Here is a 25,355-nt window from a genome sequence, read left to right on the forward strand (position 1 = left end):
TGTTTGCTTTTGCAGTAAGCATCATGCATGAGGATTGGTGCTGGAAGAACAAGAGCCTGGAGGTGGAAGTGCTAGAGGATGACGTGTCTGCAGTTGAGTTCAGGCAGACAGGCTACATGCTGAGATGTTCCCTGTCTCACGCCATCACTCTGGTATGTACGGCTTACAGAGTCTCTTATTTGGCAAAACCCTCACCTTGTGGATATCAAGAAAGACTAACATGCCAGGAATCTTGTAAACGTAGTCAAGTCAGATTTCCTTTTCTGCCTCTCTGCTCGCCCACCTGTTACGCAGTGCATAATCAGGAAGCATTTATAGTCTCTGAGTGGAAGGACCCCTGTATTTAGGAGGTTTCCTTGTCCTGGCCCTACACTAAATCTGACTGGTGATTCGAGGTGGCCTTTGGTACAGTGCAGAGCACACTGGCTTTATATTATTAGTAATAATAGCTTTGGGTAAATTCATTTACTGCTTCTCAGCCTCAGTTTTCACTGAAAATTGAGATCTTAATACCTACTTCTTAGGGTTATGGCAGGGCTTAAGTGAACCTCTTAGGTATCAAAGTGTCCTTGGTGTACCCCGCTCTTGTTTATTAAGATACTGCCAAGTGAGTTTCTCTGATATATATATATATATATATATTTTTTTTTTTTTTTTTTTTGAGATGGAGTCTTGCTCTGTTGCCCAGGCTGGAGTGCAGTGGCACAATCTCGGCTCACTGAAACCTCCACCTCCCGGGTTCAAGCGATTCTCCTGCCTCAGCCTCCCAAGTAGCTGGGACTAGAGGTGCGTGCCACCATGCCCAGCTAATTTTTTTTTTTTTTTTTTGTATTTTTAGTAGTGACAGAGTTCCACCATATTGGCCAGGCTGGTCTTAAACTCCTGACCTCAGGGGATCCACCCGCCTTGGCCTCCCAGAGTGCTAGGATTACAAGCGTGAGCCACTGTGTTCCACCTTCTCTGGTAAATTTATTCCAGCGCAGAGGACGAAGCTGTAAACAGGATCTTAGCTTCTTGTTGACTGTGGTCTCTGTGGCCTGAAAGGCAGTGTGAAATGGGTTTCAGGAGCACCTCTGTAGATCCCTTCGTGAATTTTCTATAATGTTTTGATGTCGAGCGGCGGCAAATGTCATTGTCAGGTCTTAGTTTCTCTGTAGAGAAACTAGAAGAATTCAAACTGGTGTTTCACATGCCAGCTTACTCCCCTAACTGCTTAATTACAAAAACTCGACAGGCTGATTTGTTATAGGAGATCAATTAATATCCGGTTCATAATAAGTGATAGATACTTAGGAAACCTTTCCCTTCCAGCAGTGGAGTGGATTTCCAGCTCCCTTGTAATAAGATCCTTTTTTTTTTTTGACACTTCCTTAACCCCTTCTTTATCTCCTCCCACTCTCCCCTCACTCGCCGGGCCCCAGCCGCAGTGGTCCTCTCCAGTCCCACACCAAGCTCACTCCCTCCTCGGGGCCTTCGCACATACTGTCCCCTCTGCCTGGAGTGCTGTGTCTTCTCCAGAAACACGTGTCGTTGGTTTTTCCTCCTCATTCAGGCTGCAGCCCTATTGTTCAGGAGAGATGTGCCCTGGGACCAGCAAGCTAAAGACCCCTAGGTGGGGATTGTTCTTCTCTTGCTTTCCTGTTTGTTTTCATGGCTTTGTTACTGAGCAGTTGAGATCACTGATTTATTTGTTGACGCATTGATTTTGTCTTCCTGTATTAGAACATAAGCCCTGTGAGAGCAGGAGCCGTGGTCATGACTCCCAAGGCCCAGCCTTGTGTCTGTCACATAGCAGGTGCTCAATAAATACTAGTTGATTGAATGAACAATAGCACACTTTTGTTGGAAGTTTTGGGAGGTTTTTAATTTTCCTGTGGCACCCAACTGCTCCGATGATAAATGGGCAAAACAGATGACTGGTTTGGAAGGAGAAATATTATTAATCATCTTGGTGTCTCCATCTCTCCTAGTAAGTCATTGTATTGGCTTTGCTCCCTTAGGAATTTTATCAGGATGGAAATGGACGTGAGAATGTGGGGATTTATAACCTCTCCAAAGGAGTCAACTGATTCTGCCTGTCCAAGCCTGGTAAGTTTGGAAGGATTGATGTGCCATGAATTAGAAGAATGGAAAGGCACCAGAGGATGGTTTTGAAGGCATTTTTTTCTACCTTGGTTCTGTTTGCACCAAGCTTTCAATTTCAGTGTGTTCAACCTGCTCTTATTTTTCTGTCTCTCTTACTGGGCCCTTTCACCTCCAAAAATATACCATTGGCCAATGACCTCTCTTTATAGTGCTGTTTTAAAATTTGAATCATTTCCCACTTTGCTTAAAATCTTTCAGTGGCTTCTCGCTCTTTCTCATTTTTTTTTTTCTCTTTTTTTTTGAGATGGAGTCTTGCTCTGTCACCCAGGCTGGAGTGCAGTGGCTCGATCTTGGCTAACTGCAGCCTCTGCCTCCTGGGTTCAAGCGATTCTCCTGCCTCAGCCTCTCGAGTAGCTGGGATTACAGGTGCCCGCCACCACATCCGGCTAACTTTTGTATTTTTAGTAGGGATGGGTCTTACCACGTTGCCTAGGCTGGTCTCAAACTCCTGACCTCAAGTGATCCGCCCGCCTCAGCCTCCCAAAGTGCTGGGATTACAGGTGTGAGCCACTGCACCCAACCCTCTGTCTCTTTTATAATGGCTTTTTTTTGGAGACAGAATTTGCATATCATAAAACTCACCTATTTAAGATGTACAATAAAATGATTTGTAGTAAATTTATCAAGTTGCACAACCATGGCCGGAATCCAGTTTTAGACCTGTTCATTACTCACAGTGTTAGATCCTCTGTGCCTGTTGACAGTTTATCCCTGTTTCCAGCCAGGGCCAGCCACTGATCTATTTTCTGTCCCCATGGATTGGCTTTTTTTGGATGTTTATCATACGATGCTGGTATTTTGTTTGGCTTCTTTGATTTAACATGTTTTTGAAGTTTATCTGTGTCATAGCACATATCAGTAGTTTGTTCTGTTACATTGCTGTGTAGTATTCTGGTGTGTGGTTATATCATATTTTGTGTATCCATTTACCAGTTGGTGGATATTTGAGTGGTTTCCAGTTTGGTGCTGTTATGACTAATGTTACGGACATTCTTGTACAAGTCTTTGTGTCCATATGTTTTCATTTTTCTTGTTTCAATACCTAGGAATGGAATTGCTGCATTGTGTGATAAATTTATGTTTAACCTTTTAAGAAACTGTCAAATTGTTTTCCACAGAGGCTGTGTCATTTGATACTCCCACCAGCAATGCACGAGGGTTCCTGTTGCTTCACCTCCTTCGCCAACATTTGTTATTGTCAGTTTTATTATAGTCATCTTGGTAGATGTGAAGTCGTGTCTCATTGTGGTTTTGTTTTGCATTTTCCTAATGAATAATTCAGTGGCTCCTCCTTTTGGTTCCTCAGATAAAATACAAACTCCTTAACCTGACCTTAGCTCCTGTGTAACCCAGCCCTGTCTGCCACTCCTTCTACTCCAGCCACTCTGTCCTTCCGGGTGTCAGTTCAGCTGCCTTTGGCTACATGTAACAAAATCCATACAGCAGTGCCGTCAGCAAGTGGTAGTTTATTTGGCTCAATAAAGAAGTGTGGCAGTGTGTGGCGGCCAGCATGGGTTCAGCAGCTGGTAGATGTTAGGGGTGGTGTCTTTGTGATTCTTTAGGCCTTTCCCTTGTATTTTTTGCCTTATATTTTCTAGATGGCTGTGGTTAGAAAACTTACGTTTAAAGGAGGAAGTCGAGGAGGGGGCAGGCAAACATTTCCTTGCACCCCCTCCTCCAGTAAGCCACTTGTCTGTATTATTGGCCAGAACCGTGCCACATGGTTACTTCTAGCTGCAAGGGAGGCTGGGACAGTTGGGTATGCTGCCTGAGGCTGAGCATGTTGCCACCCTCAACATAACCAGGGTTTGTTCTCAAGGCAGGAAGGATGCCTGTTGAGGAAACAATGAGCCAGCTGTGAGGCAGATGCTGTTCTCTGTGGACATGTCCTCCTGCCTCTCCTAGCTGGGGCCTTCTTACCCATCAGTTCAGTATTGCTTCCCTGGGGAAGGATGGCCTCCAGGGCCACTTAGGCCTGCCTCCTATGCTGTTGCCCTCAGCACTCACTTCTGTCCCCTTCTTGCATGTGCAACAATTGATATGTTTGTGGCTGTCAAATGCTCCCCTTCTCTGTGGATGGTAAACTCCATGAAGACAGGGACCACTGCTCTGTCACTCCTCACTGTGTACTAGTACCTTGCACAATACCTGGCGAGGAAGAGGTGCTCTGTTGATATTTGTTGAATGAAAGACCAAACAGAACGAACAGAGAAACCTGATTTTTTTTTTTTTTTTTTTTGGTGGTAACTACTCTGGGGCTTGTTGAGTGCAATGAAAACAGCAGGGTGGTTTTAACTAATTTCAGGTTTTTTTAGGAAGTGTGGCCAAAATATTGGTTAATGATGATTTGGGGGAAATACATTGTTATTCCTTGTATCTTCCTGAAATTGACCGTGTTCCTCTGGCAAGTGATGAAATGTACCCCTGCTCGGAGTGTCCTCCCACACAGACTCACACTTTTCTGGGGCTTCCCTTACTCCTCACCTCCTTTTTAGGAATATTTATAGGAATAAATTGAGGCTGTGGTTATCTCTTGGATCCTTAATAGAATCTTTTAAGTAGAAAATTATCCTCAGTCCAATTTGCAGTAGAAATGTAGTTTCTGTTCCTTCTCGTGCATGGGTCTGTTCACTTGGTCTGTTCAGATTTAACTAATGTGAGTTGCTACATTGTGGAAAATGGTAACCGTGTGCCTGTGATTGGGCCGTTGCACGGATCGGGTCATTGGTAAGAAGCCTTCATAGGCAGTGAAAACGATGCCTGCCCAGTATTTCTGATCCCATTATTGCAGATCTGCGATACGTTTGAGTTTTCACATGCAAAGAGCTGCCACTCGATTTCAGATGTCGGAATTGCTCAGTGTAATAGGTGCCATTCTCTGAAAATTACTTTTGATTTCCTGTCTGTAGGTGTGTACAAAGTGACCCCTCGCTCCTGCCACCGGTTTGAGCAAGCGTTCTACACCTATGACACGTAAGCCTGGGAATTGAATGCTTTGTGGTGTTTGTGTGCATTCCATGGAGGATTCTTCATTTACTTCAGAGAACAAAAGGAGTTTTTCAATTTTTTCCTGAAAGAGGCAAGGTTAGGCCTTCAACCGCATTTCTAGATAAGGCTTTTAAGACCCTTGGATTAGTTACTGAGGAACCGAAGATAGGATCCCTTTCCCAAGAATTCTGTAACCCCAGGATAGAGGGCTGTGTTTTTGAAGTGCCTTAAAGAGAAGCTTTGTCAAATCTCCCAGCCCTCACCGATGGGCATCTGTCAAGCTCAAGTCTGCCATTTTTATATTTTTACAGACGTATGTGGGTTTCACTGGGAATTGAAAGCGTAAAGTTGTAGAGTGGAGAATTAGTTTACTCTTTAAAATACTTCTCTGGATCTCCAGAGTTATTTTACCCCAGACTAAGAACAATTTTCTGTAGTGTATTTAGGGTGAGGAAGGATGCCCAAAAAGGGTATTGCTGATGATCTTCTGAGAATGAGTAGGTTCGAGTGTTTCCTCTCCTGTGATTTGTAGGTCTTCACCTAGTATCTTGACATTGACAGCCATTCGCCACCATGTCCTTGGAACTATCACCACCGACAAAATGATGGATGTCACTGTGACTATCAAGTAAGATGAGCGATCTGCGGTGGGCTGAGAGTGGCGGGGGAGGGTGTGGATGAGGCCTGGGGAGTCTCTAATAGGCTTTCTGGAAATTAGTTTTGATTTCTTATCTCTAGATGTATATACAAATGGCCTTCCCTCTCTTATAGGACATCGCCATTGCCGTCAATTCCCAGCAGCCTTGATCCTTTCCTTTTCTGATTCAGAAATTACCTGTGGGTGAGGAAGAGCATTGCGACAGCTTGTTTCAGGATCTTCAGTTTCTGTTTGAACTCTTTGTACTTCTCATCTTTGCTAAGGAAAAAAATATCTCTGGGGTTTGTGCATTGTATTTCAAGTGTTTTAGCAAATTCAAATTGCCTGTTTTTCTTCAGACTTTTGCTTGAAGGCTTGGGACATAGAGATGGCACCTGGTATAAGAGAAGAGTCGTGAGAGAGGAAGTATTTGAAAGGCAACTCCCTCACTGAGAGTCACGTTCATGTGAATGTCGCCTTTCAGGGAATTTTTGCAGTGTAGTGAGGTACCTGTGACACCCCAATTTTCTTGAGAAATGAAAGAGTTTTGGCAACATGACCATCTTTGTCAAGTAGAATGAGAATCGCAGTCACTGTCTCCCTCCTGCGCGTGGTTGAGGTCACCTTTCCGGCTGTTTCCATCTTTCTGTCCACCGTCTGTTTATCTGTCCATCATCCCTGCAGAGTACATGATGACTGAATAACTGAGAGTCTTCAGTGTTTAGGCACTGGGCTTATGAGGCCCCAGCCCCTATACTCATGGGATTGACAGTCTCATGGGGGGAACAGTGGTCAGAGACTCACATGCAGAACTGTAAAATGATAACTGTTCTGAGTGCTTTGAGCTTGACCTTGGGGGCATGCAGGACAGGTAGGCTGCGGGGGGCCAGGCCATGTTAAGGTCCATAGTCTTTGTCCCATGACGCAATTGACGTGTTTTACATAGAGGAATGACTGTTTTCTTCCTGAAAGGCCCCCCTGTCGGCTGAGTGGAGAACAGACAGAAGAAGCCTGAGAGTGGGAGGCGGTGGAGGCAGGGGGAGGCAATGGGGGCCGCAGACTAGTGGCTGCGGAGATGGAGAGCGACGGACCAGTCAGGGAGTCGTTGAGGGACTGAGTTGATGAGACATGGCACTAAAGTGACCACTGGGTTAGGGCGGGAGAAATGTCAGGGCTGGCCCTGGTTTCTGGTGATGGGGAGCCAGTTTTTAGCTGGGGGTGGATTTGCTGAAGGTCTGTTGCTGTCTTTTACTATCATTTACTGTCTCCCTGCTTGGAAAGTATGAATTACTGATAGGACTAGCAATCTACCTTCTTACCAGTAGTAACTGCGTATTACCTCCTTTCAGCTTGATTACATTCATTTTTGTAACTTCACAAGGGTGTTTGTGTTGCTTGCTTGTGCCGGAGGTTATATGGAATGCATCTTCCAGCTAGACAGAGCCACTCGGATCCCCCCTGGGGATCTTGTACTTAGCAGACCCAAAACCCGACTGCTGACAGTTGCCCTCCACGAGCCCCTGTGGTCTTTTCTGATTCAGATATGGCAGCTCCCGCTTTCTCCTTGTTTCTTGATTCTTCTTTCCCTTGCACCCTAGGCCCAGCCAATTCCCCAACAAAGCCTTGGCTTTACAGTCAAAATACACCCATCATCTAGTCCCTTCTTACCACGTGGCCCTCAGCGTTGGTCTGACCCCCCTCTGGGGTCATTGCAGCAGCTTGCCAGCTGGCCTTCCCTTCTTACCACGTGGCCCTCAGCCTTGGTCTGACCCCCCTCTGGGGTCATTGCAGCAGCTTCCCAACTGGCCTTCCCTTCTTACCACGTGGCCCTCAGCCCTAGTCTGACCCTCTCTGGGATCATTGCAGCAGCTTCCTAGCTGGCCTTCCTGTTTCCGCCATTGCTTTGTGTGTTTTCCATGAAGCAGCGAGCGATTTCTTTTATCATACCATTCCTCAACTGAAAACTCCAGTGGCTCCAGGTCAGCACCAAGCCTGCAAAGCCTCAGTCTGACACCTGCTGCCCCATGGACCTCTCTGATGGATATGACTCTTCCTTGGGCCCCTGTGCCATTGTGTGTCTTGCCATTGCTTGAACATCTGAGTGAGCTTTCTCTCCAAGGACTTTGCACTTGGCATCACTTTGCCTGAGCTACTGTTTACCCAGAGAGCTGCATGGCGCATTCTCTCCCTTCCTTCAGACCTTTTCTCAATGTCACCTTATCAGAAAGGCCTTGACTGTCCCTTTAAAGTAAAACAGTGCTCCGGGCTGTCTGTCTTCCCACACTGCTTTATTTTTCTTTATTGCACTTTTCCTCTGGTATTATTTTTCTCTTTTATTTCAGCCCCTTCCCACTGAAATGTGGATTCCACAGGGATAGGAAGTGTGGTCTGTTTTGTTGATGCTGTATCCCTGGTGCCTAGTTCTCTATCAGAGCAGTTCTCAGTGAAAGTAGAATGAAGGAACAGAGGATAGTGGCGTGGAGAAAACTCCATGTCCTACATGGAAACTGACAAGCTTATATCCAGTCACCATAAAATCAACCGTATTTCATTCCAGCCCAGATCTACCAGATACTGCCACCATCACTGCGAAGCTCAGTTGTTATTTTTTGTGAAACTACTAGTTTATTTAAAACAGAAGGCTCCGCCACTGTGGTGTCATGTAAGATGTCCAGTTCTTAACTCGCAAGTCCATACTTGTAGAAAGGTCAAATTCCCACTGACCACAAGGATACGCAACCACGTCCTAGGGGCTGCCATTTCTTTCTTCCAGGTCGTCCATCGACAGTGAACCCGCCTTGGTCTTAGGCCCTCTGAAGTCTGTGCAGGAGCTGCGGAGGGAGCAGCAGCTGGCTGAGATCGAGGCCCGCAGGCAGGAGAGGGAGAAGAACGGCAAAGAGGAAGGCGAAGAAAGAATGACCAAGCCTCCCGTGCAGGAGATGGTAGATGAGTTACAAGGCCCCTTCTCGTATGATTTCTCTTACTGGGCACGGTAAGCTCTCTTGTGCATTTCCCTACAGTGTCTTCTGTTCTGTGGGGACAGGACCCGCCAAACTGAAGTATATTAATTATTTTAGGTCTGGAGAGAAAATCACTGTTACACCATCATCTAAAGAGCTGCTCTTTTATCCTCCTTCAATGGAAGCCGTTGTCAGTGGAGGTAAATGTCAGCTCAGCGAGCAAATGTCACACATACCTTTGCAATTGTTCCCTTGCCTGCATTTACAAGTAGATTTGTGATGTTATAGTGAAGCCATCTTTGTAAGCCACCTTACATCCTCTCTGGCACACAGATGTTACGGTTGGTTGGATGGATGGGTGGGTTGGTTGGATGGATGGATGGATGGATGGATGAATAAATGAATGATTTAGATAAATAAAAGTAACTTTTGCTGTTAGAATTGAGTTGATCTTTTTGGAAAAGGACTTGGTTTTCTTTGACATTACAAGGTCGACACCAGAAGGCAGATGAGGCGCAAAACTGCCAGTGATGATCTTTGATGATGTTTCTGTTGTTTGGCAGAGCATGATGGGAGGGTCCTTTTTTGGGGAATGGATGACTGAAGTGATCACTTGTGGAGTATTTGTCTTTTGCTACTTATTATTTTTTTCCCAGCACTGTGGCTTCATTAAGTTGTGGGTGTTACGTGGTTCGTGTTTGGAAGTAGAGGGTGTTGAAGCGTGTGACTTCTAGCAGGCAGGCTATTTGGGGCGGTCTTTCTCAGTGGGTCCTCTGGAGGTTGAGCAGCACGGATTCCTGTCTGCTATAAAGTGTTCCCTCCTGATCTGTGGCCTCCTGAGAACCTAGAAAGAGTAGTAGGAAAAACCCAGCCTTCAGCGTTTTTTGATTCTCTTGCTAAAGTCCTTCACACTGAGAAAGGCCTTTCAGGGATGGAAAGAGGCTTGGGCTGAATCTGATTATTGAGCTCCCCGGGGTATTAAATAACCGCATTTGGAACTAGCTTCTAAGATCTGTTTTAGCCACTTTTGTCGTGGGAAACCCCCAACCAAGAAGCTCCTGTCTCTGCAGCCAAGCCCCATCCTTGTGTTTATTTCTTCCCCTCTTAGAAAGCTGCCCAGAGAAGCTGATCGAGATCCACGGGAAGGCAGGCCTGTTTTTAGAAGGCCAGATCCACCCCGAGTTGGAAGGAGTCGAGATTGTCATCAGTGAAAAGGGGGCAAGTTCACCCCTGATCACAGTCTTTACTGATGACAAAGGTGCCTACAGGTGAGCCCGGGATAGAGACACATTTGCTTGGGATCAGCGTGGGAGTCCTCTGAAGTCAAACTGGGGCCCACATTTCCTTGGGCTCGGTAAGGCTTCCTGTAGGGTGTGAACAAAGCCATTGGTAGCATTCTGCTTTCTTCTCTTCAGTGTTGGCCCCCTGCACAGTGACCTGGAGTACACGGTGACCGCACAGAAGGAGGGCTCTGTTCTAACTGTGGTGGAAGGAACCATCGGAGACTTCAAGGCCTATGCCCTGGCAGGTGTAAGCTTTGAGGTAACTAACACTGTATTTTCAAAAGGCAGTTATATTGAGGCATAATTAACATACAATAAACTGCAGAAAAAGGGTACAGTGTGGTAGTCTGGACCTATGAATACACCCATGAAAACACCTCCACAGTCAAAATAGTGAGCGCATCTGTGGCCCTCAAGGTTTCCTCCTGCCCCTTGGTAATCCCTCCCTCCTACCCTTCCGCTGAGCTGAGGATCTGCTTTTCATCACCATTGGTTAGTTTGCATTTTCGAGTTTTATAGGTTGGTGCAAAAGGGATTGTGGTTTTTGCCATTGAGAATAATGGCAGAAACTGCAATCACTTTTGCGCCAACTTGTATATAAATGGAGTCAAACGGGATATACTGTTGCTTTTTTTTTTCTTTTTTTTTTTGGTCTGACTTCTTTCACGCAGCATAATTTGGAGAGCTGTTGACTTTAGCATGTTTGTGTACCTTCTGGGAAGTAGTTAAAGCTATCATCCATAACTGTTCCATATTGAAGGACACAGAATGTTCTTACTGAGGCGTTTGCTGCGTAGCTCCCTTCCACCGGTCCTTCCTGGGAAGAAGCGTGCTGCGATTGTACAGAGTGGGTCTGGAGATCGTTGAGAATGAATATTTATAAACTATAGGCCAAAGGAAAAGAGTGACAGATTACATCGTATAAAAATTTAACATCTATATTGCTGAATACATTTGGAACCAAACTGAAAGATATTCAAACTCGAAAGAAATGTTTGTATCGTAAATAATATCCACATTTTACAAGGAGCTCCTAAAATCGGTAAGAAAAAGACAACCCACTAGAAAAAAAATGAACAAAGATTATGAAAAGGAAATTCATGGAAGTAACGCAGGTGACTAATAAACACAGAAACACAAAGCCTCTGTAGTTACTGAGGAAATGTGCTAAGGAAGTTACAGTTGAAACACTGTTTTGCGGAGATTAGATTTGCTGTAATTAAGACAATCTCTATTTTTTGGTAAGCGTGGGTTTTCCCAAGCATAAATAATTTATGGGACTGTAAGTGGTTACAGCCACTTTGGAATGCAATTTGATAGTATCTTTCTGAATTTAAAGTGCATGTATCCAACAATTCTACTTCTAGGAATTGATTGTTCAGGAAAAAAAAATAAAACTAAGTGCCTAGAGATATATATTTGGGGATATTCCGATTGTCTCTTGTGTACCACAAAAGTGGGTGCTGTGGTTTGTCAACCCCTGCCTTAAAATGCTATGCAGTAGTTAAGAAACAGGCAGATTTCTATTGGCTGGCAGAAGAGAACCCGGATAAATTGTTGAGGAAGAGAGCAAGTTGCAGAACTGTATACATAACATGCCATTTTTATTTCACCTCCTCCACCCACTCAATGAACTTGCCAGTCTGTGAACAATAATATGTAATGTTTATAAAATTTGTGTGGGCATAGAAAGAGTTCTGGGCTGGGCACGTGGCTCATGCCTCTAATCCCAGCACTTTGGGAGGCCCAGGCATGTGGATTGCTTGAGCCCAGTAGTTTGACATCAGCCTGGGCAACATGGCAAGACCCATCTCTATAAAAAATACAGAAATGTAGCTGGGCATGGTGGTGTGCGCCTATAGTCCCATCTCCTCAGGAGGTTAAAGCTGGAGGGTTGCTTGAGCTTGGGAGGCGAAGGTTGTAGTGAGCCCAGATTGTGCCACTGCACTCCAGCCTGGGTGACAGAGCAAGACCCTGTCTCAAAAAAAAAAAGTTCTAGAAGGCTACACACCAAACTTACAAAACTTACAACATTAGTTACCTGTGGGGAGAAAGATTAGGTCGCCTGTCCTCCTTTGAGTAACAATAAAAGAAAAAAACCTTAAAGGAATGACCTCTTGACTTGTGGAATTGTAATATTCATAGTAGGAGTTTAACCTTGCTCTGGTCTCACCTTCTCATCCCCAGATAAAAGCTGAGGATGACCAGCCCCTCCCGGGAGTCCTCTTATCCCTGAGCGGTGGCCTGTTTCGTTCCGACCTCTTGACCCAGGACAACAGCATTCTGACATTCTCAAACCTGGTAACGTGTTCTGCAATTTGCCGCCTGCCTGTCTTCCCTGAGAGAGAGCCAGGATGCAGCATGCGAGACTTACGTGTTGCTTGACAACGTGAGAAGAGAGAGCCAATGTGGAGTGGTTTCAGTTTCTTGGGGGCCCACAGTCATTAGAGTATTGCTCTTACCCGAACTTAATGCTGCTGATTCATGTTCCCTTCCACAGGCGCCTCTTGTTTTCTGATCACCCGCTTGTCACTAAGAGAGTGTAATTAATTTCCCTGGCCATAATGGCTGCTCTCTTAGGCGTCTTCTTGTTTTGCCACGGAATCATGTTTATGATGCTGAGTCTTGTTTGGTGGTTAGCTTGCATTTCTTCTGAAAAGCACATTCCACCTGGTGGGAAGAGAGCAGCAGTTTTTCTTTCAAGATGCAGTTGGAGGCCCTGACTGGTGGGGATTCGGGAAGTGTATGTTAGTTGGTCATCTTGTCAGTCACGGTAACAAAGTGTCTGTGGTGGGGCTGTTGGAGACCGGGCAGCGGGGGCATCTGAAGACACCACTTTGCAGTGATGCAGACTGCTCCTTACTTGTTGTGTCCTATCAGGCAAGTTACTTTGCCTCTCTGAGCCTCAGTTTCATTATTCATTAAATTCAAATATGGGCCAGGTATGGGAGAAAGGGTGTGATACTGGAATCTAGTGGATAGAGGCCATGGATGCTGCTACAATTTTTATAGTGGGTCGGGCGTGGTGGCTCATGCCTGTAATCCCAATATTTTGGGAGGCCAAGGTGGGTGGATCACCTGAGGTCAGGAGTTCGAGACCACCCTGGCCAACATGGTGAAACCCTGTTTCTACTAAAAATACAAAAATTAGCCAGGCGTGGTGGTTGGTGCCTGTAATCCCAGCTACTTGGGAGGCTGAGGCAGGAGAATCACTTGAACCCGGGAGACGGAGCTTGCAGTGAGCTGAGATAGTTCCACTACACTCCAGCCTGGGCGACAGAGCGAGACTGTGTCTCAAAAAAAAAAAAATTATGGTACATAGGATAGCCCCACAACAAAGAATTATTCAGCCCACAATGGTGCCAAAGTTGAGAAACCCTATATACTAAAACAAGCTCTTGGAGGGCAGAGATCATGCTACCTTGTTCAATTCTGAATCCTCTATGCCCTGCCTGTCCTGGCACATTGTAAGTGCTCAGTAAGTAATGACTGAGCAACTGAACAGATGTGCTACACCAGACTCCAGAGTCAAATAATCGTAGACTTGGAGAAGTGTAGGGTTATGGGGGCTGCAGTATAACACTCTACCTCCCAGTGGGTGCATCCAAGCCACCAGCTTCCCCTGGTTGCAGAAGGCCTGTTAGAGACATGTCTTGCGTTTGCACTTGGTCCAACACAGCCCATGCCTCCCACTTGTGAAAAGAGGCTGACTGATGGGTGGTGATCAGGGTTGGCTGCCTTTTCATTTTTGAGATCATGGGAACAGAGGGACCGGATGAAGAAACGCTTCTCTGAATCTACCCATTTCTAAATGGATGAATCACCAAGGAGGAAACTCAAAAGATTAATTTCTCACTGCTCTTCTTCCCTTGCTCTGCTCTTTGTAGACAGTTGCTGGTGCTCCAGGGCAAAAGATAATGAAAATTCTTCCTTGCATCAAACTATTTTCTTCAGGAGATAGAGCCAGCATTAGCCAAAGAGACGGTCTGGGCTCTGGGAGCTTGGCTTGGAGGCCCAGGACATCCAAACAGTCCTTCCCGGAGAACAGGCTGAACCTGCAGTGATGAATAATTATTTTGCAATTGACAGTTCAATACCCACCAGATTCTTCATTGTATGTTTCTGTATCATGTCAAGTTATGAGAAAATGCAATATTCTTTAACAGCTAGGCAAGAACAGTGGTTTTTGCTCGTTTGTTTGTTTGTTTTCTGCCCCCCTAGAGGTCAGTTTTTGCAGTAAGAAAAGTCTCATTCTTTTTTATTTTATTTTTATTTTGGGACAGAGTCTCTCTCTGTCGCCCAGGCTAGCTGGACTGCAGCGATTGCAGCCTCCACCTCCCGGGTTCTAGCTGGGACTACAGGCATGCCCACGCCCTGCTAATTTATTGTATTTTTAGTAGAGATAAGGTTTCAACATGTTGTCCAGGCTGGTCTTGAACTCCTGACCTCAAGTGATCCACCTGCCTCACCCTCCCAAAGTGCTGGGATTACAGGCATGGGCCACCATGCTCGTGACTCTTCAAGAAAAGAGTCTTGAATTTACTCTGAATGTGTCCTTGGGTTGGCACAGCCACAAGCAGAATATACATCCTGTCTATCCTCACAAACACTGGGTTTATTATCCCCAATTTGCATTTGAGGAAATGGAGGCTCAGAGAGGTTAAATAACTTGCTCAAGATCACATGGGCAATGAGTGGTGGAGTGGGGATTTGAACCCAGGACTGTCTGTGACCCTCCCAGCCCTGCAGTCTCCAAGTCTCCAGTATATCTGGCTCTAAAATCCATACTATTCCCTCTGCTATTTTCTTGTGGTGACTGGAACTCTTCCTTCAAAGTCTTGGCTGCTGCTATGAACTGAACGTGTACCTTGTGAAGTTGTCTTTTTTCCATATTGTAATTCCATCCTTCAAAAGTAAGTCTTGTTACTGCAAGATGGTGTTTCACCTGTCCTGGGGTAGCAGTGGCTAACAGGTTGGCTTGGGTCCCACAGTGAAATCTGTTCTGAGCCAGACCCTCCTGAGGGGACAGGGGACAAGCAGGAGAGATTGTAGCTGAAGTAGACATCTCCTGGGTTCCCAGAAATGTGAAAGAACCTGGTGCAAAAACAGTTTCCTGCAGAGCTGCAAGATGGGATCCAGGTTATTGGTATTTGAGCACCGTGTTTAGGGGCTATGAGAGAAACCTAACATGAACCAGCTGAAGGAAAAAAGTGGAGGATTTCATGAAAATGAATTCAGGGAGCTTGCAGGTGTACTGGAGGGAAGTGTGAACTCTAAAAGCTGGAAAAGGTCTCAACGTGTAGATTACAATAATACTGCAGCTTAGCATGGCAATGACGGATAAAGCATCAGATACGTGTTTGTCGTCCAGTTATCTATGGCTGTGCAACAAACCACCCTACATGTAGTAGCTTAAAACATGACAGTCATTCATTTTGCTCACACATCCACAATTTGGGCAGGATGTTGAGGGAACAGTTCGTTCCTGCTCCACGTGGCATCAGCTGGAGCTCAGCAAGGGGCTGCAGAATTCATTTCTGAGATGGCTCCACTAGCGGTTGCTAAGTTGGTGCTTTCTGGTTGGCTAGGAGCTCAGCTAGGCTGTGGTCCAGGGCCTTGGTTCCTTTTTTTGGGCCTGTCCTCTCTTCAGCTACTTTGGCTTCCTCACAGTATGGTGGCTGGGCTCTAAGACAAGGATAACCCAGTGGAAGCTCTATCACATTTTATGATGTAGCCTTGGATGTCGCACAACGTCTCTTCTATATTCTGTTGGTCAAGCAGTCACGCAGTCTGGATTCAACGGTAGGTGACATAGGTTCTACCTTTTGATGTATCAAAAAATTCTGGGATCATGGTTTGAAACTACCAAAAAGTAGCGGCTGTATTGTTTGTTATTATTAGAAAGTAGGCTGTGTGCAGTGGCTCACACCTGTAATCCTAGCACTTTGGGAGGCCAAGGTGAGAGGATCGCTTGATCCCAGGAGTTTGAGACCAGCCTGGGCAACAAATGAGACCCGGTCTCTAAAAAAAAAAAAAAAAAAGAGAGAGAGAGAGATTAGCCAAGTATGGTGGTATGTGCCTGTAGTCCCAGCTACGTGGGAGGCTGAGGTGGGAGGATCACTTAAGCCCAGGAGATCGAGGTGGCAGTGAGCCATGATCACACTAGGCTGGGAGACAGAGTGAGACCTTATCTCAAAAAAAATTAATGATAATTACTACAAAGCAAGGCCAATAGTACAAAAACAGTGATCTTTCACAGTCTATGATATAGCAGGACAGTGCTAGATGTTTCCCATCTGCTATGCCATTTATTCCTCCCCAAACCCTGGGAAGCTCAGGGAGGCTTATAAACTGCCTAAACAGGGCCGTGAAGCTAGGAAGTGCTAAAGCCAGGATTTAAACCCAGGAGTCAAATGCTAAAGACTCTGCTAGACTGACTGCCTGATTCTAGAGGCTGGGGTGTGTGCTAGGTATCTGGGAGATTGGAGAGAAGCAGACAGAAATGTGTGAATGTGAGTGTGCGAATTTGCACAAGGCCAGTAGCACCTAAGGGGGCCCATGCGGGAGATGGGGAGGGGTCCCTGCCATCTGTTTCCTTCTCCTCATCCATTTCACCCTGGTCTTCTCAGCCCTCCTGTCTCCTCCATGCCCCTCCTTGGTCTCTTCCCACGGACCCTGTGAGAGCCCCTCTCCAGCTGTTTATGGGAGATGTTGAAGGAGAAGCAAGGGCTCCGCATGACCCTGTCTCTGCCTCTTTCCTGTGCTCTGGGACATCTGAACTGTCACATAGCCAGCTGGCAGGGAAGCCCAGTTGTCCTCTGGCTCTCCAAAGGGCCTGATTCATGGGTTAGGCTGAGATCAGATAGAGCCCTTGGGTCAGGTGGGTGGGATTCTGGCTCCCAGGGCTGCTGGCAGGCGCCATCTGGTGGTTCTGGAGGGAGCTGAGGGGAATGGTTCCCACCTGGACAGTGTCTGAGGGACGAGCTGGTGAAGCACTGGGCGGGTGGGGAGCTGGCAGGGACGGGACAGTTACAGAGAGTGCCAGGGAGGCGTAGACAGCTGCTCGCAGGGCTCTTGGTGACTTTGCCAGGAAACTGTCTAGACAGCTTCTGTACCTATGGCATGGCATGCATCTGTATACATGAAATTTCAGAATAAGCAAGCTAACCTATGATAAGAAAGAGACTGGCTGGGAAGAGTGAGAGTTCACTTTCTGGGGTGACATAATAGTGTAGATCTTGGCTGGGCACGGTGGTTTACGCCTGTAATCCCAATGCTTTGGGAGGCCGAGGCGGGCAGATCACCTTAGGTCGAGAGTTCAAAACCAGCCTGACCAACATGGAGAAACCCTATCTCTACTAAAATTACAAAATTATCTGGGCGTGGTGGCACATGTCTGTAATCCCAGCTACTCGGGAGGCTCAGGCAGGAGAATCACTTGAACCTGGAAAGCAGAGGTTGCGGTGAGCTGATGTTGTGCCATTGCTGATGTGCCATTGCACTCCAGCCTGGGCAACAAGAGAGAAACTCTGTCTCAAAAAAATAATAATAAAAATGAAATAATGTAGATCTTGAAAGGGGGTTGGGTTATGCTGGTGTATGTACTTTCCAAAGTTAGTAAACTTACACGTAACGTTATATATTTTGGCCGGGCGCGGTGGCTCATGCCTGTAATCCCAGCCCTTTGGGAGGCTGAGGCAGGAGAATCAGTTGAACTCGGGAGGCGGAGATTGCAGTGAGCCACGATCGTGCCATTGCACTTCAGCCTGGGTGACAGAAAGAAAGAGAAAGAAAGAAAGAAGGAAGGAAGGAAAGGAGGGAGGGAGGGAGGAGAAAGAGAGAGAAAAAGAAAGAAAGCTGCTAACCTAAGCAGAACAAAAAATTAATTGAATACCAAAAAAATACTTTGCTAAATTTTCATGTTAAAACAGCCGATACCGAAATTGTTTAGATAAAGTTTGGTTTTTGTTGTTGTTGTTTGTTTTTGTTTTTGTTTTTTGCTTTTTGCTTTTCTGAGACGGAGTCTCAATCTGTCACCCAGGCTGGAGTGCAATGGCGTGATTTTGGCTCATTGCAACCTCTGCCTCCCGGGTTCAAGTGACTGTCGTACCTCAGCCTTCAGAGTAGCTGGGATTACAGGCGCCCACCACTATGCCTGGCTAATTTTTTTGAATTTTTAGTAGAGACAGGGTTTCACCATGTTGGTCAGGCTGGTCTTGAACTCCCAACCTCAGGTGATCCACCCGCCTTGGCCTCCCAAAGCGCTGGGATTACAGGCATGAGCCACCACTCCCAGCTAATTTTGTATTTTTTAGTAGAGACAGGGTTTCTCCATGTTGGTCAGGCTGGTCTGGAAATCCCTACCTCAGGTGATCTGCCAGCCTCGGCCTCCCAAAGTGCTGGGATTACAGGCATGAGCCACCATGCCTTTTTTGTTGTTTTTGAAACGGTCTCACTCTGTCACCCAGGCTGGAGTGCAGTGGAGTAATCCCCCCTCATCGCAACCTCCTCCTCCTGGGTTCAAGGGATTCTCCCATCTCCTCCCAAGTAGCTGGGATTACAGGCTTGTGCCACCATGCCCAGCTAATTTTTTGTGGGCTCACCCAGCGTAGATATACAATTGGAATGAACTCCAAGGACTAAGTCAGATTACCTATGATAACCCATTAGGTATCAGTGCTATGCACGTAAACTGGAGAAACAACTGATATTCAAGAGCACGTAAGTGCGATGTTAACCACGGACTCATGGGGAATCAAGATGGTCACGTTGTCCTTCCTGACTCCTTAAAGCGTTGGTTATTAAAGGTTCTGCAGTTGGGTGCAGTGGCTCACACCTGTAATCCCAGCACTTTGGGAGGCCAAGGCGGGCGAATCGCCTGAGGTCAGGAGTTCCATATCAGCCTCACCAACATGGAGAAACCCCATCTCTACTAAAAATACAAAAAATTAGCCGGGCGTGGTGGCGCATGCCTGTAATCCCAGCTACTCGGGAGGCTGAGGCAGGAGAGTCGCTTGAACCCAGGAGGCGGAGGTTGCGGTGAGCCGAGACAGCACCATTACACTCCATCCTGGGCAACAAGAACGAAACTCTGTCTAAAAACGAAAAATAAAAGGCTCTGCATTCCATGACTCATGGAAAAGATAAAATGATCTAAATTAAATATGTGTTTCTATGCTGACTTATAAATTGCTAAAATAGTTCATAACCAATGTTTCATTTGTCAGATCCATGTTCCTGGGAAGACAATCAAAGCTTCAGGTGCATTTGGCTACCTCATGGGCCGTTTGAACATTTCAGTTGTCAATTGTCATTTTCAATGCATGTTTTCTGGTTGCTTTCCCATGCAAGAGGGCTGACATCACAACAGTAGATCATTATGGTACAGTGTATTTTCACCAGGTACTGAAAGCTTTTTATGGCTCACTGACTGGGGACAGTCAATTCCTTCACAATCTAGAACCTGAAGATTGGATCTTCTGAGAACATCAGAGAAAGAATGTCCTTGGCATCCACACTACAGCAAAACTTCAGGACCTTGAACTTTGGGTTCATAATCTCACAAGAGGGAAGTTTTTTGCTGGAAGAAGATGGCATCCTTGATGTGAACAGCTTTTCCCAAGATCACAGATCAAGACTTCTCGTTGTTTTTTTTTTTTTTTTTTTTTTTTGAGACAGAGTCTTGGTCTTGTCGCTCAGGTTGGAGTGGAATAGCGCGATCTTGACTCACTGCAACCTCCGCCTCCTGGGTTCAAGTAATTCTCCTGACTCAGCCTCCCGAGTAGCTGGGATTACAGGCGCCCACCACCATGCCCGGCTAATTTTTTTGTATTTTTAGTGGAGACAGGGTTTCACCATGTTGGCCAGGCTGGTCTCGAACTCCTGACCTCAGGTGATCGCCAGCCTCGGCCTTCCAAAGTGCTGGGATTACAGGCGTGAGCCACCTCGCGCCCGGCCAAATGAAATAAAATGTTAAAGTAAATTCAGGACTACCCCTCCTCCACGTCTTCTGTCCCCTTTGGGTGCCTAGGTGAGCGGGAGAGGGGCTGGGGGAATAATAACATCAAAAGAGCCCCTTTTGTTCCCTTATTCCGAGGAGACTTTCCTGGGCCTGACTGCCGGTTCTGTCCCTAGCGCCCCGCGGCCCCTCGAGCCCCTTCAGTGACCAAGATGCAGAAATCAGGACGCCATTGCACCGCCCCAGGTGCCCGCCCCTAGCTGGCTCTGCCTGGGCCCGAGGGAAGGTGAGGTCGGGGGCTGGGCCGGGGCGTGGCAGCGGGGGTGTGTGTCCGCCTGGCTTGGTGCCTCCGGTGGCCCGGCAGCACCGTCCCACCTCTGCCACCCTCCGATGGGGCCGTTACCTGTGTGCCTGCCAGTCATGCTTCTCCTGCTGCTGCTGTCGCTGCTGCTGCTGCTGCTTGGACCTGGCCCCGGTCCGGTGAGGGTGAGAGAGAAAGGGGCTTTCCCGGAACTCAGGCCTTCTGGGATTCCTCCAGCCCTTCCTAGGGACCCAGCAGCCCTGCCTCCCATCACTCTCCAAGTTCCTAGTTGCCCTAGAGCCCCCAGCTCGCTATTCTAATGTTCACCCACACTCTGGGTCCCAGCCCTCTGCAGGGCCCCCCACTCCTCCCAGGGACCCAGAACTAGCCCAGCCCTTCCCCAGAGGCGCAGAGTCCTCTCCTGGCTCCCTCCCCTAACCGGCTGTGACCCTCCCCGGCAGCCCGGGAAGCCTCCCGGTTGTCCTGATATGGGGTCCTCGAACTTATCCTTCATTCCACCTGTCCCTGAGATGTGAGACACCAGAGGGTGGGAGGAGCAGGGGCAGAAAGGGCCCGGCTTGGGGGTGGGAGAAGAATATATTGTGCCCCTGTACAACAAACCCCTGTGACCAAAAAAAAAAAAGAACATAGTATCCCTATCTCACTATCCATCCTTTGGGGTCACTGTAGAGAGGTCTCCTGGGTGACTGCCCATTTCTGGGGTGCACAGACACATGTAGCCACAGAGTACTATGCAGACACCGCCAGCACACAGATGCGGAGGCACAGGACCAGCCCGACTCACCTGGCCCTCAGGTGTGCAGCTCACGGTGTGAGGCTCCCACAGGCAAAAATACTGAGATACCGCTAGGGGGACACACGCACACACAGCTCAACGATACCCGAGAGAGCACTCAAGACAATTCAGATGCACCGTGTACACACACATACACACATACACACACAGCAGCACAGACACACACATGTGCACATAGACCCTGGGGCTCACAGGATGCACAGACAACCCTGGCCCTCCCCGAGGAGGCTGCAGCGGGCAGACAGGGCAAACAGACCCCAACGTGACCTGCCCCACCTATGTTGGCACAGAGGGAGTGTTTTGCTTGGTTATAAGCACAGTGCTCGATGCCTGCCCCATGCCTAGAACCCTCCCTCTATAGGGCTGTTGCCAGGGCTCTGAGATACCAGAGAGTGGTCAGGGAGGGTGGCAGGGGAAACTTTCGGGACAGATTCAGGGTACCGTGTTGGGACTGGGACATTCATTGTCAGGGTGCTCAGAGAGGGCGTGTTCCCTGGGTCTTGATGGATTTAGAGGTCAAGGGACCATTTCTGGAAGCTCACTGTGTGCCAGGGCAGCTTATATCAGAGCTCAGCTTTTTTTTTTTTTTTTTTTTTTTTTTTGAGACAGTCTCACTGTTGCCCAGGCTGGAGTGCAGTGGCACGATTTCGGCTCACTGCAACCTCCACCTCCCGGGTCCAAGAGATTCTCGTGCCTCAGCCTCTTGAGTAGCTGGGACTACAGGCGTGCACCACCACCACACCTGCCTAATTTTTGTATTTTTAGTAGAGACGGGGTTTCACCATGTTAGCAAGGCTGGTCTCAAACTCCTGACCTCAGGTGATCCACCTGCCTTGGCCTCCGAAAGTGCTGAGATTACGGGCATGAGCCACTGCGCTTGGCCAGAGATCTGCTCTGGAAGACCCCCCAGGCCGGAGGGCGCTGCCACAAGCAGACAGTATGGCGAGGGTCCCTATGGCCACCTGGCAGGCAAGGTGGATTCTGGAGGGAGGTGGCCTGGGAGCAGGGTGAGGATGGGGTGAGGGCATTTGAGCAGCAGAGTGTCTGCGTGGCTGGGCATAACTGGAGGGACAGTAAATGACTCTTGTATGAGAGGATGAGGGCAGGGTGAGAGGAGCTGACTACCCCCAGGACTTGGGGTGCAGTGAGACTCCTTAGCTTTATCCAGACTCGTGGGAGCCATGGAGGTTTGAGGCAGAGGCGTGGGCTGCTGCCATCCAGAGAGGAAGGCGAAGCTTTCAACTCTAAATGCCGTTTTATTTTCGTGTGTGTGTGTTTTTTTTTTTTTTGAGACGGAATTTCACTCTTGTTGCCCAGGCTGGAGTGCAATAGCACGATCTCGGCTCACTGCAACCTCTGCCTCCTGGGTTCAAGCGATTCTCCTGCCTCACCCTCCCAAGTAGCTGGGATTACAGGCATGTGCCACCATGCCTGACTAATTTTGTATTTTTAGTAGAAACAGAGTTTGTCTGTGTTGGTCAGGCTGGTCTGGAACTCCTGACTTCAGGTGATCTGCCCGCCTTGGCCTCCCAAAGTGCTGGGATTACAGGCATGAGCCACTGTGCCCGGCCCCAAATGTGTTTTACATTTTCTTCCTATTTGATTCATCTTTGTCCTTCAACATAAATATGCTACTTTTCCACTGATAAAAAGAAAAAATGGAATTTAAATTTGGCTTGGACTTCTCAAAAAAGTTAGTGTGATTAAAACATGTTCTAGATAAAACAGAAATGAGACTGGGCATGGCGGCTCATGCCTGGAATCCCAGCGCCTTGGGAGGCCAAGGCAGGAGAATCACTTGAGGCCAGGAGTTTGTGACCAGCCTGGGCAACATAGTGAGACCCCAGATCTACTAAAAATTTAAAAATTAGCTGGGCATGGTGGTGCATGCCCGTATGTCTGGAGGCTGAGGCAGGAGGATTGCTTGAGGCCAGGATTTGGAGGCTGCAGTGAGCTATGATTGTGCCACTGCACTCCAGTGTGGGTGACAGAGTGAGACCCTGTCTCTAAAAAAAAAAGACAAGATGATCAGGATGAGCGCAGTGGCTCACGCCTATAATCCCAGCACTTTGGGAGGCCAAAGCAGGTGGATCATATGAGGTCAGGAGTTCGAGACCGGCCTGGCCTAGATGGTGAAACCCCGTTTCTACTAAAAATACAAAAATCAGCTGCGTGTGGTGGCACACGCCTGTGATCCCAGCTAGTAGGGAGGCTAAGGCTGGAGAATTGCTTGAACCTGGGAGGCAGAGGTTGCTGTGAGCAAGATTACACCACTGTGCGCCAGCCTCTGGGCAACAGGAATGAGACTGTCTCAAAAAAAAAAGGGGGGGTATGATCAAACACAATGCATCAACCTCCCGGAGCCGTATAAGCCCTAACCCAGGAAGCAGGCAAGCCTGTGTGTGTGTTTCCACTCTATTGCTGGTACCACTCGGCTCTGGCAACCCCGAAGGCCACCTTCCCCTGTTGTTACTGTGTAAGGAGGAAGGAGCACTGGTTTGCAAGTCAGAAGCCTGGGTTGAAGCCTCTGCTTGAGTTCCTGCTGGCTGTGGGAATGTGGGGTTACCTTTCCTGGCTGGCCTCCTTTCCTACATGTCCAATGCAGGGGTTCCAGTCACATGCATTGGGCACCATTACATGTCCAAGCTGTGGCAGGATCTAGAAAAATGGCTGGGCTCAGGCCAAGGGGCCTTCCTGTCTTGCAGTGAAAATAAGAGGAGATACCAAGGGCCCTGAGCCTGAGTCTGGAGGAAAAGTCATGAGCACAGGGCAGTGCCAGGGCCCGGGAGCTGCCACAGAGGAGCCCACCTTGGTGACAGCCACGTGTAGGCTCATCTGTGATGCCCAGTGCCCAACACAGGGAACTGGACAAACGTTTCATGCACGACTGTTTTTCCCCTTCTTGGCTACCTTGAGGACCTTGATTATAAGTTAGCCTTTTTTTTTTTTTCTTTTTTTGAGACTCTTGCTCTGTCGTCCAGGTTGGAATGCAGTGGCAAAATCTTGGCTCACTGCAATCTTCGCCTCTCAGGTTCAAGTGACTCTCCTTCCTCAGCCTCCCTAGTAGCTGGGATTACAGGCGTGCACCACTATGCTCGGCTAATTTTTGTATTTTTACTACAGATGGGGTTTCACCATGTTGGCCAGGCTGATCTTGAACTCCTGACCTCAGGTTATCTGCCCGCCTGGGCCTCCCAAAATGTTGGGATTACAGGTGTGAGCCACTGAGCCCAGCTGGATTATAATAGCCTTTTCATGCACCAGGGGCTTTATATTCATTATCTCATTTCATTCATATGAGTTGAAGTCAGCTTGTCTCCCACTTCACAGATGAGGAAACCAAGGCCCAGAGAGGTTAGGAATTTGTCCAAGGTCACACAGCTAGGAAGTAGGATTCAAACCCAGACAGCCAGGCTGTAACACCTAGGCTCTTCTCAGCCTAATGCCCTTCCCAGGGGTCTGGGAAGCCCTGACTTGCAGCCTGTCACCTTTGTTTACCCCCCAGCCTCCAGGACATTACATGTGCACCGGCGTGGGATCCTGGAACTGGCAGGAACTGTGGGTTGTGTTGGTCCCCGAACCCCCATCGCCTATATGAAATATGGTTGCTTTTGTGGCTTGGGAGGCCATGGCCAGCCCCGCGATGCCATTGACTGGTGAGTGCATGCCTGGGACCAGGCTACAAAAGCCCTCACACTCTGGGGTAGTCAAGGCTTATGAGGAAGTACCCAAAACCGAAGCTGGGGTTTGGTCCCAGGAGATCCCAGTGTGCAGAACTACTTTGCAGGCAGGCAGAGGCCTCTTGGATAACATGGCCAATGAGGCCAGATCTTGGTACCAGCTGCCCCTTACCCCGGCCATGTGCTGATTACGTTGCCTTAAAAAATTGGCCAGGAGCGGTGGCTCACTCCTGTAATCCCAGCACTTTGGGAGGCCGAGGCGGGCAGATCACTTGAGGTCAGGAGTTCAAGACCAGCCTGGCCAATATGTTGAAACCCCATCTCTACTAAAAATGCGAAAATTAGCTGTGTGTGGTGGCAGGCATCCGTAACCCCAGCTACTCGGGAGACTGAGGCAGGAGAATTGCTTGAACCCGGGAGGCGGAGTTTGCAGTGAGTTGAGATTGCACTGCTGTATTCCAACCTGGGTGACAGCGCCAGACCCTGTCTCAAAAGAAAAAAATAATATAAAGTGACCAGGTGTGTTGACTCACCTGTAATCCCACCAGTTTGGGTCGAGGCAGGAGGATCACTGGAGCCCAGGAGT

General features: G+C 47.8%; 1 protein-coding gene and 1 long non-coding RNA gene across 2 annotated transcripts; both read left to right on the top strand.

The window, feature by feature from the left end:
- The first annotated feature begins 20 nt into the window (after positions 1-20).
- LOC115834090 (nodal modulator 3-like) lies at positions 21-19,670 on the top strand. The gene is given in 10 exon segments (XM_030808863.1): positions 21-152; positions 2,001-2,088; positions 5,055-5,118; positions 5,666-5,761; positions 8,544-8,762; positions 8,848-8,930; positions 9,839-9,998; positions 10,146-10,272; positions 12,201-12,314; positions 19,241-19,670. Coding segments are annotated over 10 exon segments (1,212 nt in total). The 5' UTR covers positions 21-23; the 3' UTR covers positions 19,373-19,670.
- A 249-nt stretch (positions 19,671-19,919) lies between these two features.
- LOC115834091 lies at positions 19,920-24,975 on the top strand. Its single transcript, XR_004029194.1, has 3 exons — positions 19,920-20,043; positions 20,148-20,457; positions 24,595-24,975. It is a non-coding gene; the product is annotated as an uncharacterized LOC115834091 (long non-coding RNA).
- Positions 24,976-25,355: the final 380 nt, after the last annotated feature.

The sequence above is a fragment of the Nomascus leucogenys genome, unplaced genomic scaffold (assembly GCF_006542625.1).
Source record: "Nomascus leucogenys isolate Asia unplaced genomic scaffold, Asia_NLE_v1 001732F_26188_qpd_obj, whole genome shotgun sequence".
In the NCBI taxonomy this organism is placed as follows: Eukaryota; Metazoa; Chordata; class Mammalia; order Primates; family Hylobatidae; genus Nomascus; species Nomascus leucogenys.